Here is a 15,849-nt window from a genome sequence, read left to right as displayed (position 1 = left end):
AACACCAAACAAAATAGTTAGCATTTAATTGTGCGTTTTTAAGTTTACCACGGACGATAAAAGCATCGTAAGCAGGAAACTGCACAGTGGCTGGCAGTGTCCACAAGACAGCCGTGTCAACTGTCTGCAAATATGCTGTCTCCAAACCCAATAAATGGGTATCCAGTCTCCTACCTGTATATTCAGGGCTAATCAACTGCAGTCATAAACTATGCCTGACTGCATCCTCTTCATTCCGGCTTAATCATTGCTGGAAAACAGTGTCGTGTGTGATATTGCATAATCTGTGTGAAATTTATTTGTGTTTCATTCTGTCAGGGGACAAATACAATTCGCCGTAATGAAGAATTTTGAACATGCACCTGTGTCCGAGAATATATAACTATTTCCATAGTTATACTAAATACATATAAAACAGTCAGTGAAAGGTTACGTAATTATGACAAATAATGCAAAACTCCCTGGTATACACATATTTCTTCATTCTGCAGATGATGGCTGAAAAGGCTGTCCAAACCAACATGCTGGACTGTAGCTGGGTCTGGTTGTCTTCTCCTGTCCATGCTGTCGTCCAGGAAGGAAAACCCTTCCTATTTCACGCATATACATAAAATATATATTTCTGTGTTGGCTTTGAATGTATTGTTTTTATCTATGAATACTGTTTAAATCATCTACCAAAGTAAAAGATAGAAAAGCCGATGATAGTGTTGACAACGACGCACAGCACTTTCAAGTACTCTTCGAAGATAATCAGTACAAGAATAACTCCTTCATACCAAAACAGAACACTTTGAAAAACATTATAACATTAAGCAATAAAAATCTGTTTATAAGTCGTCGATCAGTAATGCTATGGACAATATTTTGAGTTTGTAATCATCTGGAACAATTTTATTCCTTTCTTCCTCATAAATATGTCATATCATTATCACGTGAGAGATCGTTATCACGTGATCAGTTCAATCGGAATGAAGTAAGAAAACGCTATTTTGCCCACCTCCATGCGACTTGAATATTTGTCACCACAAAATAAACATTTCTATGGCCTTTCACAGATTATCAAACACAAACAGGAAACGGAATACATATAATTAGCATTTAATTATGTGTTTTCAAGCTATCATAAAATATACCTCGAACGACAAAGGCACCGTAAACAGGAAATTGCACAATCGCCCCCCGTGTCCACCAGATAGCCGTGTAAACTGTCTGCAAACTCATTAGATGTACACACCCTGAAGTAACGTGCTGTACTGCATCACACCTGTTGCCTGTCTCCACCTGTATATTCAGTGATACCCAACTACAGTCATTAACTATGCCTGGCCGCGTTCGGCCCAGTCTTCACTCCAGTGTCACGTGTGTGATACATTAAATTGCGTAATCCAAATGAAAGTTAATTGTGTTGCATTCGGCCAAAAAGATGAACCAAGACAAGCACAATTCGCCGCACTGATGTATTTGAAATATGTACCTGTGTTTCATAAACATAGCTGTACTACATACTGTGATACATCTAAAACATTCAGTGAAAGCTTCATACATTTTCGTTTTTATAACAAATAATGCAATGTTCTCAGGAATGTGCGTGTTCCCTCATTTTGCTGACTCCTGGCGGAAACGGGCATTTGGCCGTTCCCAGTCCAACGCAGCATGCAGGATTATACACGGGGCTGGTTGTCTTCCACTGGCCATGCTGTCTTCCAGGAACGAAAACCTTTTTCTGTTTCAAGCATATACATAGAATATGTGTAAACAAGAAAGTCCCAGTTTTTACCTGAAGTAGATCTGGTAGTGTGTGTTGTTAGTTTTGTTGTAGAAAAGGTATGTATGCAAATACGTATGTATTCGATCTAACTGAAGTTGCCTGTATGTGTACAGGGTAAGTGAAACAACACATTCTTACCTGAATATACTGTGCACACTGAAGGGGATGGAGGAATGATGTCTTCCAGGATGAGGGATGTTACGCAAATCGCCGACATGATGCACAATTCTTCAGAAAACGATGATTTGTAGACTTAACATGATCTTACCGAATGCGTAATGTATCCGCCAGGTCATATGGAGTTTGATCGAAAGAGGGGGCGAAAGATATTACAACCTGCAGGGGGCGTTATGTTTCCTTATTTAAATTTGTATTTTCGTACTTTTTTCATTTCGAAATTATGTCACAAAGTGTGATTTCTTTTTTTAAATGCCTTTATCAAATCATGTCAATTTCCGAAAGCATAAATAAGGTTCAAGTTACTTATATGCATTTTCATGATCAACAAGTCATCATTCGCAAGCTGGACCGTACAGAGGAACACCATCCTCAACTTGCAATAACACGAGATCAGTGAGCCGCTTGAGCGGCTCACAAGAAACCTTATAAAAGTTACCGTCTAATTAGTTTGTTTTCTTCCCAACTTCTGTCATTTTATACAATGCACATCTATTTACGGTGGTCTTAAAAGAAATATCATTTCTCTTTCAAGAGGTTCAGAAACGCTAATGCGGGCATAAACTGATATGTACTCTGGAAGATACGATATCCACATGTCAACACCATGAGCTGTAATGAAATATCGAAGCAGGTATTTTAGTATAACACTAATTTTGATCAGTACGAGATGTCAGCTTTGGCTGGCACCGCGAGTCCCTTTTTTCAGTGTGCTGTGTGGAGTTACACAATGGACGTACGTCACTTCCGAAAAATATGCAAATGATTTAATAGTTTTCGCAGGATTACTTTTGACGAAATTGGCAAAGTTTTGATTCATGCAAGATGCGGTAGGGGTCGTATTAGTTTCAAAATATTCTGTAACTTTCTGCAAGATGAATACGTTGACATTTCCACCAGTAATACATTCAAATGAAATAAATCACCTTTTCATGAGCGATGAGTTGATTTTTGTGTAATTGGCATGTGTAAACAGCCGACCTTGGGCGTGGTATTCTGCTTTCCCGATGTTTTCACGTGCCGAAAAAATCGAAAATACAGAGGCCAAGTATGCATCAACCTAGGATGATTGTAAATATTTTGTCGGACAAACAACTTGTATTCTGCAGGTTGTAATCTGTTCAGTGCAAATGACGAAAGCGTGGCATCCGAGATCCCGAAACCTGTTCATTCACGACTGTCAAGTACCCCACCACCCTTGGGGATTTTACGGGACGCTTTAATTACCCTGCATCGTGTTCGCACCCAATCGAGTTGGTTCCACGGTGATTGAATTAATTAGGGGGAAGCGCTTCAGTTAGTACCGCGGAGCGCACCGTCTCGCGGACAAGAGACGATAGCCCGTCTCGCGTACACGTTACGTCTCGGACTGTTCATTAACACTCACTTGTGGCTTAAATATGACTCATACAATGAATGCTACTCTGTGCAGATATCCTTGAATGTCTGGGTTAGAATACTGGCCTTCAGTAACCCATGCTTTTCGTAAGAGGCGACTAATGGAATTGGATGGTCAGACTTACTGACTTGGTGGACGCATGCCGTCGGTTCCGAATTGCGCACATGCTCTTGATCACTGGATTGTCTGGTCCAGACTTGATTATTTACAGACTGCCTCCACACAGCTTGAATATAGCTGAGTGCAACGTAAAAATAAACACACTCGCTCATTCTTATGAGTGTGTAATGATTTTGTTGCTATTTGATTATTTTGTATCAAAGGTTGTACTGACCATGGCCTACTGTCTTTTGCAGAAGCACGCAGGGGTGCTGCACGACCTGGAACAGAGCAGTTCCGGCAAAGAGCAGAGCCTTGTGGATGTAGGAGAGTTTGACACCATGAAGAAGGATAAAGCGCGCATGAAGAAGGAAATTGTTATACTTCGTAGAACCATAGACGAGATGGAACTCAGGATTGACACACAAAAACAGACTCTATCTGCTAGAGATGAAAGTATTAAGAAACTTTTAGAAATGCTGCAAAGCAAAGGTCTTGCGACAGGCAAAATGGAGGAAGACCGTAAAGAACTAGAGACGTTAAAGTCACATATAGTGGAAGAAGAAAGAAAACGACAAAAGGCAGAAGAAAAAGTAGGAGACAAGATGAAAGAAATCATGAGGTTAAATGATGTAAGTGTACACATTAATTCCATGAACCCAGGATAATTCAGGTTAGAATCGGTCTTCAGTAACCTATGCTTGTTAAAAGAGTCACGTAACGGAATCAGGTGGAAACTTTCATTGACTTGGTTGATACATGTCATCGTATCCTATTTGTGTTGATTGATGCCCATTCTGTCAAACACTTGATTGGCCTATGCTCGACTGCATCCATATAGCTGGAATATTGTTGAGGGCGGCAACAATCAAAATGAATTTGGGCCCCTATCTTAAAAGCGTTTGTAACATTACCGTCTATCGTACCTCTATAGTTAATCACACGTTAAATAATGTTGAAGCATTGCAAACGTTTTGTGGATTGGGATCCAGGTGATTAATTAATTTGATAAGCACTTGGAAGGGGATGACTAAGTTAATTGAGTAATATATCTTCATATAGACTGGAGGCACATATACTTTACTTTTAATGGACTTTGTTGTGATGGTCTCCAGTCTTTCATCTTTAAGTATATGTTTGAAATATGTTAAGTATCAAATATAGGTATTGGGTTTACTATCATGTACACTTGTTTGTTTTTGTCCGTAGGAAATGATGAGAATGAAGGATGATGTCAGTGAAGCTCAGTTACAGCTCAAACAGCAGCCTGCCAGTAGTCACACTATGCAAGCATTACTAGAGTCAAAGGTAAGCATACTTTGAAAGCATTACTAGAATCAAAGGTAAGCACGCTGTGTAAGCATTACAGGGTCAAAGGTAAGCAAACTGTGCAAGCATTGGTAGAGCCAAAGGTAAGCCCATGATGCAAGCATTACTGGAATCAAAGGTAAGTACACTGTGCAAGAATTACTAGAGTTAGAGGTAAGCCCACGCTGCAAGCATTACTAGAGTCAAAGGTAAGCACACTATGCAAGCATTATTAGAATCTCAAGATAAGCACAATATTAGAGCATTAGTCCTAACGTAAGCACAGTTCTTAAGCATTAGTAGGGTCCAAGTATGTACAGTATGCAAGCATTATTAGAGTCCAACAATAAGCACAATCTGAATCATTATTAGGGTCCAAGTTAAGCACAATATGCAATGATTTATAGGGTCCAAGTATTTTGGCCATAAAGGCACCATTTCCTGAAAGATTGCTTGTTGGAGATATCCTTGTTCTCTGCTGTAATGGGAGCTACAAGCACACAGGCTCAGTCATGTGTTTGTTCTGGAGGTGATAATGGTTCCTCTGAGGTCAGAGTCTGATAACCAGGGTCATCTCACATTCCTGCAATGGGACACCATGTGACCCTCAGTCACTGGACTCACAGTAGATAAAGTATGGGCAACAGTTGTGTGCTGTGTTTGACACTTTACATTTTTGAGTTTAGGTTTATTTGTAATTTTACTTCCAAAATGGTAAAATATAGCCATGACATTTTATGGAGTCTACCCAGTAGTGAACCCAGTTATGAATCCCCAGACTGTCAACAGGCATAATGCTTATTGTTCTGTTAGGATGCTGAAGGTCTGGATAACAAAGAGATTATGAGACTTTCTCAACTGCATTGTCGTTTTGATATTAAGCTTCAAGACAAAATACATTAATCTGAATGTCACAGCTATATCTTTTTAACAGCATAAAAACAGAAATACATTAGGGACAATGATCATTTTAGGGATATGTGTTTTAGTGAAAGCATGATTTCATGGGAATATTAACCCCAAAGCTTTCATTATCCTTATTGTTTTGATTAATTTCATTATCCTCATTTCATACCAATGAGGGTGGTATTTTAGCCCAGCTTCTCATGCTGTGGCTTGTCACACAGAAACCCTGGTTCAGTTCCATATTTAATGCAGTGTGAGCTCAGTCCTGATGGCCCTGATCTGAGTGTAGTATATAGCATTTTGTCTGTTATCTTGCTCCTACTTTTGTCAGTGTTGTCTGATTGCATCTGCTAGTGCCTACACAGTTGGACTGCTGTTGTTGCTGGGTTATGACTGTGTTGATGGTTGATGATTGCTGATACCTGTTGACTCATACTGAAATCTGTGTTGACTGATCCTCAATCGGGCTTGTGTAGACTTGGTGAAATCTGTCAGTGTTGACAGTGGCCATATCTTACTTTGTGCAGACTATCGCAGAGATCCAGATATGCTGCATATTTGCATAAAACACGCTGTTAAAACATAAGTAAAAGTTTATGTACACAAGAAAAATACATGCCAGCGTATGATCAAAGCATTAATTTTTTTTTTTTTACACCATGTGAAATAAACAGTGGGTATTTCGCCAATACATCAAAATCATTTTGGGTATTGTATAGATACAAGCCAGTCAAACTTAAAGTATTTTCATCTATAAAGATTCAGGATTAAAAAAAATCTTGAATAGTTCTAAAAGCAGTTAAAATGTGCAGCAGAGATAGAATACCACTCATGGCTTGTTAACCCTTTACTGATTGGCCCATCTATAAATAATGACCAATCAAATAGCTGATTTCTTTCTGTAAGCAAATTGATAATGGTGAGCAAGTGTGGTAAAAAATATTCACACGCTCAAAATTAAATATCTATTTTATTACGCTTACAAGCAGAAATTTTGTCTGTATTCACTATTTCTGAGATCTGACTTTGTATTCACAATAAATAAGAGGTGACTGTTTGCCAGGATTCCCGGATCTCTGCCCTGGAGAAGGAGGTGAAGGAGCTGGAGGACCAGATCTCCAGAATATGTGAGGATGCTGGTGACCGTGATCGTCGTGATGGATCTCTCAAAAACAGTCCCAGTGCCAAGGATAAAGTCCTCAAGAAGGAGGTGTTTATCAGTTTACTTACTTTGATGGGTGTTAAATGTAAAATACAGAAATGAGACCCAAACCAGCACGACTCCATACCAATATTCATTTGCTATTAGAAAAAAACAGCCATAAGTCATTTGACCTTTGATAAATGCCTTAGTATTGTCATCATTTGTTTTCTATGATGATTTGACCCGTGAAGATCCGGGTTAGAATTGGTCCTCAGCAACCCATGTCTGGGAGAAAAAGCAACTAACGAATTCAGTTTTGCTGACATTTGTCGTTATATCCAAATCACATGTAATGATGCTCCTAATGTTGTTCATTGTTTGATTCAGAGAAGTTTATTTACAGACTGTAGCTTGAATATTGCTGGATGTAGCGTTATACAACAAATACACAAACAAACCAAGATGAATGTTACTGGTATTCTGACTGGGGACTTCATGTGTTTGTGAATCAGATATGGAGTATTGTGGTTTTAGATTGAGGACCTGAAGGCCAGTCTGAGTAAGAAGGACACGACGTTGACAGGATTGAAGATGAAGGTGGAGACGCTGGAACGGCAGCATATGGAACAGAAGCAGTACATCGCGGTGCTGAAGGAGCAGATTGCCGCCAAGGAACTACATACAGGCATGCTGCAGACTGATGTGAGGGCAAATATATGCCTGTCCTTAATAGCTTAAACGACTAAACTAGCAGTGACTATTTGTCTAGTCCATGGAATTCATCCATACCTATCACTTGTTTGGGTTTTTTTCCATCAAGGCTCCTTGCCTATTTGTTCCCCATGAAGATCTGGTTTAGAAATGATCTTCAGAAACCATCACTTGATGTAAGAGGCAACTAACAGGACTAGGTGGCCAGGCTCCCTGACTTGGTTGACACTTGTCATCATATCCCAGTTTGCATAGATAGATGCTCATGTTGTCGGTCACTAGATTGTCTGGTCCAGACTCGATTATTTACAAACTGCCATCATATGGCTTGGACATTGCTCAGTGCATTGTAGAACTAAACTCACTGACTCTTATCTGTTTGTCAGTAGTTTTGAAATAAATGTTCTGAGATCTGAGTGTTCGCTTTCACTGAGATACTCTTGGTTGGTCAGAAAATTCATTTTCTCTCACATTTTAATTTTGAATACATACTATTAAAATTTTGATGGGGATGATCAAATCTATCGTTCTGTTTAAATACGCACACAGCGTTATGAGAATCATCTGTTGTTTAACTTAAACCTAATAATATCCCTGTCAAGGAAGTGTTGGGTATGTTTTGCCTGCTCCTTTCAACATGATCAGCATGTTGTGTTTTCCATTTTGTAATGGTTACTGACAGATCAGTCCAAACTGGATGTTTTATTTAGGAGTATCCTGCACTTTTTGCTTCACTTCCAGATCGAGGACTTACAGGACAGGATGAAGGAGAAGGAATTTGCCATCGACAAGAAGAGTCGGCAGTCCCAATCAGCCCAGGCCGAGAAACGACGCATGGAGCTGGAAATGTCAGAAATCCGAGACCACTTGGACATCAAGGAAAGAAGAGTCAATGTCCTTCAGAGAAAGGTGAGCCTTTGCTGGCTTCAGTCTGACTTATTTCTTAAATCTGAACTAAGTCAGGGTAGCAATCTTTCTCAACAGATCAGACTGGACCATAACATCTGACTCATCTTTCAGTTCTGGTAATGATCTGACTCAAGTTGATTGACAACTGGAAAAAATATTGCCTGCTACCATGGTAACCACAAAACTACACATCCTGTGCATGAAGTTTGATACTGTTCAGGTAGCTCTTTTTGAGTTCATTGTGTACACATTTATTTTACCGACTTTCATTGTTTTATGTATTTTATACATTACATCATCTATTTATCATCATCATTTATTGCAGTTTAAGATTGTCAGAATATGTTTCAGTCAATTTAAAAATCCAGTCGCCATTTTGTTTACATGTCATATAGCAATATGTTGGGCATTTATCATGGTGGTAAGTCTGACAGCTCACATTGTAAGCACCCTGTCTCAGTGGGGACCGTGATTGATGACAGGCAACTTGTCTCTAGCATTCTCCACAATGAAAAATGTAAACATCTTCAACTTTTTCAGATCGAGAGTTTGGAAGAGTTGGTGAAAGAGAAAGATGACCAGCTGAGCCAGGCGAAGATGCGTCTGTCTGCAACATTCACAGACTCCAGTGACAGTGCCATATCTAGTCTGGAGGAGTCTCTCAATGAAAGGGAGAAGCAGATAGAGAGGTAATGTTCTGATGCTGTGTACAAGAAACAAGTTGTCACAAACAGCTGACGTGTTGGTAACTTAATCGCGTAATCACACCTACAACACACAATGATCAAAGTCTGACCCGTCCTGTAATGCGTGACTTTGTAACTTCTTGTCACATTTTTCATGCTTTATTCATTTAAAAGTAGCTATCTCTTTTATTTGTGCAGTGGAGAGGTTTGGTTGATGTAATCAGTAGACGATCTACAGTCATAGCAGGAAGTAACATTTGGACACAAAGCTTGCTGAGGGCCAGATTTGGAGTTTAATCATGCTGATTGCAACTGTTTAATGACAGTTTTCTTCAGTGATAATAATGAAATACTTCTTGTTGCCCTTGGTCTTCAGCATCTCATGCTTGCCACAAAAGGTGACTATGCTTGTAAGAGGTGACCAACAGGATTGGGTTCCCAGTTTTGCAGATTGATGCTCATGCTATTGATCACGAGATTGTCTGATCCAGACTCGATTATTTACCAACTGGAATATAGCTGGACTATTGCTGATAGCAGGTGAAAAAAACTTACTCACTCCCTCATTTTGCCCTTGGTTTGGTACTTGCTGATCTCATGGCACAGACCAGCAGGTGCCCGGGTTATCTGACACAGCCCTTCTGACAGTTTCGGTATTGCAGAAGGCTGCGTTTTTGGGGTGTTGATACTACATTGCCCATACATAATGTGCATACTTCAACGTTTTTCAGGACAGATTTGTTTGGTTACAGTTTTAATACAACTGTTTCGACTCTACAAGCAGCTGAATGATAAAGTCACTTCAGGGTTTTTTCTGAGATGAATTTTATTGTTGTAAATTCGAAGAGAGACTGAATGTAGTGATGTATCCATGCTGTAGGTTACGAGAGCAGCGAGAACGGGTTGACAGGGAGCACCAAGATGAAGTGAGCACTTACCTCAAAGACACACAGGAAATGAAACTAAAGATAGATCAGCTCGAACAACAGCTGAACGACAAACAGGTCAGTTGATACAAGAAACCATACACGCACACGTCTACACCCCTATACACACAGGCCTACACCCCTGCACACACAGGCCTACACCCCTGCACACACAGGACGCATGATTTCATACACATGTGCCTATACACATGCTCAGTTTGGGATCATGCAACACGACAGTAACAGATTCTGGAGTTGAATTTCTAATACACAGCCTCAATCATATCATACTGAAATGTTGTCCAAATCAATACTGTTTGAATTGTTTCTGCCTGACATCATGTGTATCTATTTCATGCATGACAGCAAGTATTGGATATTCTGATAGACATTCCTTTATGATTCGCTAACATGTAACATACGCTAGCTGCAGGAGAGAAATGAAAACTATGTACAATTATGCAAAATGTTCCATAAATGGATGTGCAGAAAACAAGGATTGGGCATTTGTTTTCGCATTCACAGAATTCTTCAGGAATTCATATAAGTTTTTATCCTGATCTGTTCTTCTTCAGAAGCCAATTGGTAGTCTGGGTGGGGAAATCATCCCCATGAGCCAGTGTTGTTTGTTTAAGGCATCCAGGGGTTTGAATGGTTATGCTAGATGACACCAATGACTTGGATCATAATATGTTATTATTGATCTCTGGATTGTCTGGCCCAGACTTGCTTATCTGCTGTACCTTACATCTGGAATATTGCTGAGTTTTGTGTTAAATATCATGGTGTCCTTAGGTTAGTCATGAGATCAGTATTAATTCTGTTTGCGTGTTAAGATATATTGCCCTACCAAACATTCATACCCCACTTACTGCCTCAGACCGAGCTGGTTGAGCTGAGAGCCGAGGCAGCGGAGTTGAGGTCTGAGCGCTTCAAGCTGGACTCCAAGATGCGGCAACTTGAGTCTCAGCTGGAACAGAAGAAATCTGATCTGGAAAGTCTCCGCTCAGAGGTAGAGCTAATGAAGGTGAGGAGGGCTACCAACATACACTTGAACCTTATCTGTACATAGAGACAAAGCAGAGAAGCGCTTGACTAAAACAAATGTTATAAGGATAGCAATGAGCTTCACTGTGACAAATGTCATGAATTGTCATGTCATTGCAACTGTGCATATTTTTAGCATATTTTGAATGAAGAGTTTCCAGTGCTATGACCCAAATTTTAAGCAATAAATGTGTCTCAGACAATTAGATGACATGCAGTCAGTATTTCAGAACACAGATCTGAAACCATGTAGTGGACTAATTGATTTCAGCTTCCAGATTGATCTGTTGAGATCAATGTTGTTGACCTCCATTTAACAAGCACTTGATCCATGGTGTAATAGTGATTTGTCAGTTGATAAAAGTATATTTACACCATGTCACTCTAGAATCTACACTGCAGCAAAGCAAGGATGAAGTTGGTTTTGTTTTCACTTAAACCTTGGTCTCCTTAGCCCTCTGTGACATAAATAACATCAGGTTATAGCTACTACCTTCTCTGTCCATCCAGCAGCAGTGGACTTTCTGCTACCATTCTTTATTTACTATCATTTTCTACAGTTCACTGGGTCTGTGTGTACCTTGAGTCAAATTTGATCCTTGATTTTGTTAAAAATCTTTCATTGTGATTTCTCTTTTGTTTCTGAACATTTTTCAATGAAGTCAGATATTGTACATTCTCTTCCCACTGAGGTTACTCCTGTCATATCTTCCTACGTAACCTCTGTTATAATACGGCCCTTTCATGGTGCGAGTGTTCACGATAGCAGAAACAAAAGCCAAGTCTCATTCCAAGGGACATTCTCTTCCCACAGAAGTTGCTACTGTCATATCTTCCTACGTAACCTCTGCTATAATACGGCCATATTTCCCGGTCATGGAGAAATCCCCTTGCAGCAAAAAAACGCAACAGGAATTATCTCCCTTGTTACTATCCAATCAGAACATGTGTTAAATAGACTAAGCTCCAATATGGTGGCCCCCATGGAGTTGGTTCATCAACGTGCGAAGGAAAGATTTGGTATTTTATGTTTAACTGAAAATCAGAAACTGGCAATAGAGAGTGCAGGGATCAATCGCTATGATGTGTTTGAAGAAACAAAAACTGGTAGTGGCAAGTTTTCCCGATGCATTCGGAAATTAACGAGATCTTGCGATTGATCACTCTTGAAACAACGTCTCTGATAGCACAATCGCGAATTTTGAACACTCATACCATGAAATGGCCGTATTAGAACATAGGTTACAAAGGAAGATATGACAGGAGTAACCTCTGTGGGAAGAGAATGGATCTTGTACTGAAACAGCAGAATGACAGTTTTGACACCCAGCACAGATCAGTTAGGGAAGCATTATATAAGTTTTAAATAAAGCACTCATACAATACATTTGACAGTTTAATCTTTGTTATATTGAGACTTGAATATAACATGCACTTCATACTTAAATAATGTTGTCATACTGGAAATATGGTGTGTCTTAAGTGATTAGAACCTTGTAGACTCACGGAGATGCCAGGTAGAATTGGTCTTTAGCAACCCATGCTTGTTGTAAGGGGCAACTCACGGGATCAGGTGGCCAGACTCGCTGATGTGCTTGATTACTATGTGCATATGCTAATTGTGTATGTTGATGAAATGGGCTCCACACATTCTCCTCCTCATGGGGAATTGAACCCTGCCTTAGCTTGACAAGTGAATACTCTAACCACTAGGCCACCCCAACATCCCTCTTACAGTAAAGTAAGAACATGCTTTGAGTAAACATTATACTCATGTGGGGAATCAAAGCCGGCCTTCAGCTTGACAAGTGAATACTCTAACCACTAGGCCACCCCAACACCCCCCTTATAGTAAAGTAACCACATGCTTTGAGCATACATTTAATTTTTTTCAGACAAGTCGTGAAAACGGCATCGACTCACCAAAGCTTGGAGGAACACTTGAGCGCCGGATGTCTGACCAGACAGTGAAGCTGACCCACACACAGGACGACCTTAAGCGAGCCCAGGCCGAGGTGGACAGGTTGCTGGAGGTGATAAAGGAAGGAGAAAATGAGAGGAATGAGAAGGACAACCAGATGAAGGAGATGCAGGAGTGAGTCATGCGGGCAGCCACTTTCAACATAGATAACTCAGATATCTTATCAGCTGCTTACTTAAAAAAAATTATGTTTGAAAATTAATAATTTTTTGCTCTCAAATATATTTCAGCTGGTAAAGTGAGTTCTTTTCAGTGATATGTTCCATACGCAGTGTTTTAAAGTAACAGGAATCTTTTAGACCTTCTTTGGTTTCGGAATCTGATGGCCCCCGTATTATTTACTTATCAGAATAAGGTTACAACAGAAACCATGTTATGTCCAAAATAATGCTGCAGGTGATAGTGACACTTGGTAGACAGAAGTCTTGCTTGCTGAGACATGGCTGAAATATTTCTGGTGAGGCACTCACTCACTCACTCACTCACTCACTCACTCACTCACTCACTCACTCACTCACTCACTCACTCACTCACTCACTCACTCACTGTAAAGGGCATGTGGTATTCTGGTAGAACTGTTTTATTGACTACTTAATACAATATAGAAATTATGGTTAAAATCATCATCATTTTCATAATGAAACAGGGATACATTTCATTCAGTGTTGTTGTACTGAGCAACAACAAAGCATAGGTATGTATAGGTTAACAAGACAAAACTGAGCATGAAGTAAGTTACAAATAAGATTATCTTGTGATGTGGATTTCCATCACCCTGTGTTAAGATGGTTGTGTTCTTTCTTCTAGGATCATCAAGGAGTACAAGGAGAAGATGGGGACGCTAAAGAGGAACCAGCAGAGGGAGAAGAAGAAGAATGCTGAGCTCCTGGAGGTGGCACGGAAGAGTGAGAAGAATATGACAGAGGATGCAACACAGCTACAGGTAGCATACAGATGAAAACATGGGACACTAGAATGAGCAATTGTCATAAAACACATTTCCTGTAACAAAGGAGAAATAGTTTCATGCTGAAGTGTTGTATAATGGGGGAACACAATCAATACTTGAAGGCCAGATTAGTCATCTTTGTTTTGGAAGGTTTGGTGACAGGATTTTCCCTTAATTTACAAAATATACTTCAAGAGTCATGGAAGGACGTATGAAAAACTTTTGATTTATCAAATGGTGGTGTATTACTGTAATGTAAGATTTTATAATTACTATCATTACAGCTTTTCTGTTTCTGTATATCGTAACACATCGTTTTCTGTATTGCTTAGACCATGAGAAGGAGTTATGTCCCTTTATTTTCTACCTGAAGTTATGCAATTTTGGGTCTCCCGTTAAGCCAACATACCATAAGACAGCTAAAGTATTGTAAAAAGTTTGCAGAAGTCCCATCTCCCTGTTATAGCAGTCCAGGAAATTTTAAAAATATGACTGAAGTTAAATACTTAAAAGTCACATTTAAGGACTGTCACAAACCATTTCTGACAGAAGAGGACTATACCATTCTAAACTGAATGTATATAATATAAGTAATCACAGAATATGGAGGAGTGTAAGCTAAGAGAATTGGCATTACTGAGAGTGAAATGTTCATTGAGTCTCACGGACATTACCTGATTTATGTGAATACTGAAGCTATGACTGTATAAGTTCTCCCCGGGTTTGCAGACGGACATGAGGGCGAAGGGCGAACGTATCGAGGAGCTGGAAGAGGCATTGAGGGAGAGTGTGAGGATCACAGCACAGCGGGAGATGGACATGGCAGAACAGAACAACCTGGTGGAGGAGCTCAAGAATGAGGTCAGGACACCTGTTGATCTTTCTTTCCTCCACTGTCAGTACACCCTGTTGGTACCCTGTCACTCCACTGTCAGTACATTCTGTTGGTACCCTGTCACTCCACTATCAGTACACCCTGTTTGTACACGATCACTGTTGGTACACAATTACTGTCAGTACACCCTGTAGATAGTATGAATGTCAGCCTTGCATGTACGCCTATTTCTGGTGTCTAAATGGCTAAGATCTTCATCACTTCAGGCTTAGCTCCCACATCAAGCTGACATGCCTTTATTGTTACTGGAATACTGGTGTAAAACCTAACACACTAACTTACAGAACCAAGTAAGAAGTTTTGGCTTGAGCTGCTGAGAGATGTGAGAGATGAGTTTATCGCCAATGTGTCAGTTTTAAACACCTTATCTTTATGATTGAGGAGGGAGACCTATGTATTTCAGATTGAAATCCTGAAGGTTGACCAGGCATCTCTGCAACACACAAAGGCGGACCTGACGGCAAAAGTGTCTGGGATGACCAAGCAACTGGATGAGAAAGAAGCTCGTCTCCGACGCCTGCAGTCAGAACGACACAAACACCTGGAAGAAGTGTTTGAGATGAAGTGAGTATCATGGTCCATGATAAACCCGTGAAGATCTGGATTAAAATTGATCTTTAGTAACCCATGGTTATCGTAAGAGGCGACTAATGGGATATCAGACATGAGAATTTTTCGCGTAATGTAATGTCGAAAGGGAAGCATCATCCATGAAACATGGAAGTCTTTGCTAAACATGTGCAGAGTTTCTGACACGGAGAGTGAACCAGCGAAACCTACGCAATGTGTTGAGTTGCTGAACCCCAGTTCTTAGTATATGGCACAATCAGTAACCTATTCTAGTGGTAATGTATAAGGAGTGAACTGCCGTACCTTTGCATCTGTTTCGCGGGAAAATGGCTACCATTATCAAGCAAGGTGAAAATGATGCTGCCCCGTGG

At 40.0% G+C, this 15,849-nt stretch overlaps 1 protein-coding gene across 1 annotated transcript in view; it reads left to right on the top strand.

Annotated features, from left to right (window-relative positions):
- The window catches only part of LOC137295570 (ERC protein 2-like), a 57,484-nt gene that overhangs the window by 37,494 nt on the left and 4,141 nt on the right, over window positions 1-15,849 (top strand). The window contains exons 2-13 of the mRNA XM_067826976.1: window positions 3,704-4,078; window positions 4,656-4,754; window positions 6,724-6,870; window positions 7,339-7,506; window positions 8,257-8,424; window positions 8,965-9,113; window positions 9,991-10,114; window positions 10,917-11,063; window positions 12,979-13,178; window positions 13,872-14,007; window positions 14,743-14,874; window positions 15,312-15,472. Of these exons, the coding sequence (XP_067683077.1) occupies window positions 3,704-4,078; window positions 4,656-4,754; window positions 6,724-6,870; window positions 7,339-7,506; window positions 8,257-8,424; window positions 8,965-9,113; window positions 9,991-10,114; window positions 10,917-11,063; window positions 12,979-13,178; window positions 13,872-14,007; window positions 14,743-14,874; window positions 15,312-15,472 (2,006 nt within the window). The remainder of the gene's footprint in view (window positions 1-3,703; window positions 4,079-4,655; window positions 4,755-6,723; window positions 6,871-7,338; window positions 7,507-8,256; window positions 8,425-8,964; window positions 9,114-9,990; window positions 10,115-10,916; window positions 11,064-12,978; window positions 13,179-13,871; window positions 14,008-14,742; window positions 14,875-15,311; window positions 15,473-15,849) is intronic.

The sequence above is a fragment of the Haliotis asinina genome, chromosome 9, assembly GCF_037392515.1.
Source record: "Haliotis asinina isolate JCU_RB_2024 chromosome 9, JCU_Hal_asi_v2, whole genome shotgun sequence".
In the NCBI taxonomy this organism is placed as follows: domain Eukaryota; kingdom Metazoa; phylum Mollusca; class Gastropoda; order Lepetellida; family Haliotidae; genus Haliotis; species Haliotis asinina.
This window is presented reverse-complemented; position numbering and strand designations above follow the sequence as displayed.